The sequence below is a fragment of the Glycine soja genome, chromosome 19 (genome assembly GCF_004193775.1).
Source record: "Glycine soja cultivar W05 chromosome 19, ASM419377v2, whole genome shotgun sequence".
Taxonomy (NCBI): domain Eukaryota; kingdom Viridiplantae; phylum Streptophyta; class Magnoliopsida; order Fabales; family Fabaceae; genus Glycine; species Glycine soja.
The window spans coordinates 50,332,897-50,335,317 of NC_041020.1; the positions used below are offsets into that span (position 1 = coordinate 50,332,897).

Here is a 2,421-nt window from a genome sequence, read left to right on the forward strand (position 1 = left end):
ATTTTATTTTAAGTTATAGTTTTAAAATTTATCTTAAATGTAAAAAATCCGCATATTTCGTAAAATGTATAAAGAAAATTTTATACAATAATTTTTTGTATACCAAAAAATAATTTATAAAATATTTTTGAATTGAGAAAACAAAACTTGGATTATCCATTGTATTGCTTGACATTGTCATAGATAAGGTGCACCAAATGCTTAAAAAAAAGAAGATATAATTTAGAAAATGAAATTGGGCTAAGGTTGAAACAAATGGGCCCTGAAACGTCGAGGTCCATGAACTGGTTTCCCACTTTTTAAACCCTCAAACCCTAGCTAGGGTCGCAATTCACTTGCGGCTGCAGCAGAGAAGCACTCATCATTCTTCGTTTGTCTAAGATCCGCCTTCTCTGAATGTAACCCCTTTCGCGTCGATTACTTTTCACGATTTTGTTTCAATATTTTGTTTTTGTCATTTGAATACCCTTTATGATTTTATCCTTCTGATTGTATATATATATATATTTTAATTATCTGTTTTTGCAGTGTAAAAATGTCGCTCGGAGAAACTGCTTGTTCATACGCAGCTCTCATCCTTCATGAAGATGGAATCAGTGTAACTGTATCCTTTTGTGTGCCCTTAGGTTTTGCGTTAACGAATTGTGAGTGAATGTTCGAAATAATTTAATTTCTTTGTTTTGGGTTATGTTTTCTAGTGTTAGTTTAGATTTAATTCAATTGAAGAACCGAGTAATTGGTATTAAATCAAAACTAAAAAAAAGTTTCTGTGAAGTAATTTTTATTGAAAATGTGGTTCCAATTTAACCTGTATTTTCTTGTTGAGATTCATTTGTAAACAAATTAAATACTGAGCAATGTGGGGTTGCATTTATTTGTTTCAGGCTTTCGGATTATATTTTCTATTGATGGATTACATATTGAATCAAGTGTAGTGCTGGGTAATTGTGGTTAAAAAAAGATGAAACGTGCATATTTGGTGGAAGTGGGTGGGATGATTTTGATAACATTTTGTTTGTAAAAGTGGGTCTAAGCTAATACGTGTTTTTTAACTGGGTTTTTTTGGTTTTCCTGGGAGAGAAATAGTGGGTTTTAAGGTTTAGAATAAATGAATTTGTTTGGATATGGCGAGTTGCTCCTTAAATTGTAAATAGGCCGACAAGATCAGCACCTTGTTGGAAACTGCAAAGGTTCAAGTAGATACCTATTGGCCAACCTTATTTGCTAAACTTGCTGAGAAGAAAAATCTTGGCGATTTGATAGCCAATGCAGCAGGCGGTGGTGCACCAGTTGCTGTTGCAGCTGCCCCTGTTGCTGCCTCAGGTGGTGGTGGTGCTGCTGCTGCCGCCCCAGCTGCTGAGGAGAAAAAGAAGGTTTCCCGCTAGTGAATTTGTTGTTCCTCCAATTGTTTTTCAATCCTGCTTTATGCTAGTTAATGTGTATCTAATATGAATCTGTGTGTTTCTATTCTATAGGAGGAACCTGAAGAAGAGAGTGATGATGATATGGGATTTGGCTTGTTCGATTAGGGACATTCTCAATATGATTTGGTTAAATTTTGTGGTTCTTTACCTTTAAGTTTACTTTATGGATATTGTAGGTTTTATTTTTGTGCTGGTTATTTATATCTGTATAAGACTTGATTTTGTAGTTTTATGAACTTCGGAATGTGGGTTTATGTCCATTTGAGAATTCGGATGGGAGAAATTGTTTACTTTATATTCTGTTTCTTCGTTTTGTTTGTGTTTACCATTGTCTCTTGTTGTCTCACATTAGTATGTCTTGATATGGTTGTTGAACCGACATTTGATAGACAATTCTGATGCTAAATTACCACCTTGGCTGGTTGCATGCTGTATTTGATCGTAGTAGCAAGATGATTTAGTCGAGGTTGGATATACCATAAACCAGTATCGGTTTCTCACTATTATTAAATTAAATAGATTACATTAGGTGCTTAATTTGGTTTGAGTCAGTGAGTTGGCTCGATGTACTGCTGAAATATGCTGGGTACAAATTAATCATTGTCCATTGTTATGATATCGTTTTAGTCAAGTTTTGTAGAAGAGTCGGTTTCTTGATACAAGTAGATGATTGAAATGAAATTGTCGCAAGCGAACATAGTATTCTTGATTAAGTGCTACTGCTACTGGAAAGGAAATTTAGGCAGCCCGACTGAATGGAAATTTCTCATTTACATCAGACTATGGAAGCGCTTGTTCTTGTTCTTGGGCGTGCCATCCTTGCTTCCAAGTTTGAAACGATTAGGCCAACCACTGCCAAAATCTCGAACGAATATTACACAATCAGTTTAATCTTAAGGCAATATGTCCATGTTAATGGAGTTGCTGCTGTATTCTGTGTACATATGAAATGATTAGACATATTTTATATTACCAGTTCGCTCCCGTGACTTGAGTT

The 2,421-nt window shown here is 34.9% G+C and overlaps 1 protein-coding gene across 1 annotated transcript; it reads left to right on the top strand.

The window, feature by feature from the left end:
• Positions 1 to 250: 250 nt before the first annotated feature.
• LOC114400781 (60S acidic ribosomal protein P1-3-like) lies at positions 251 to 1,737 on the top strand. The gene is made up of 4 exons (XM_028363416.1): positions 251 to 398; positions 529 to 604; positions 1,155 to 1,373; positions 1,476 to 1,737. Exons 2-4 carry the CDS (start codon positions 536 to 538, stop codon positions 1,527 to 1,529), a joined length of 342 nt encoding a protein of 113 aa, XP_028219217.1. The 5' UTR covers positions 251 to 398; positions 529 to 535; the 3' UTR covers positions 1,530 to 1,737.
• The last annotated feature ends 684 nt before the right edge of the window (positions 1,738 to 2,421 follow it).

What these genes read in the sequence shown, in the direction of transcription:
- LOC114400781 (XM_028363416.1), top strand. Translation starts at nt 536, where the DNA reads ATGTCGCTCGGAGAAACTGCTTGTTCATACGCAGCTCTCATCCTTCAT. An exon ending in AAGATGGAATCAGTGTAACT is followed by an intron (nt 605 to 1,154) that starts GTATCCTTTTGT and finishes AATTGTAAATAG; the next exon opens with GCCGACAAGATCAGCACCTT. An exon ending in CTGCTGAGGAGAAAAAGAAG is followed by an intron (nt 1,374 to 1,475) that starts GTTTCCCGCTAG and finishes TCTATTCTATAG; the next exon opens with GAGGAACCTGAAGAAGAGAG.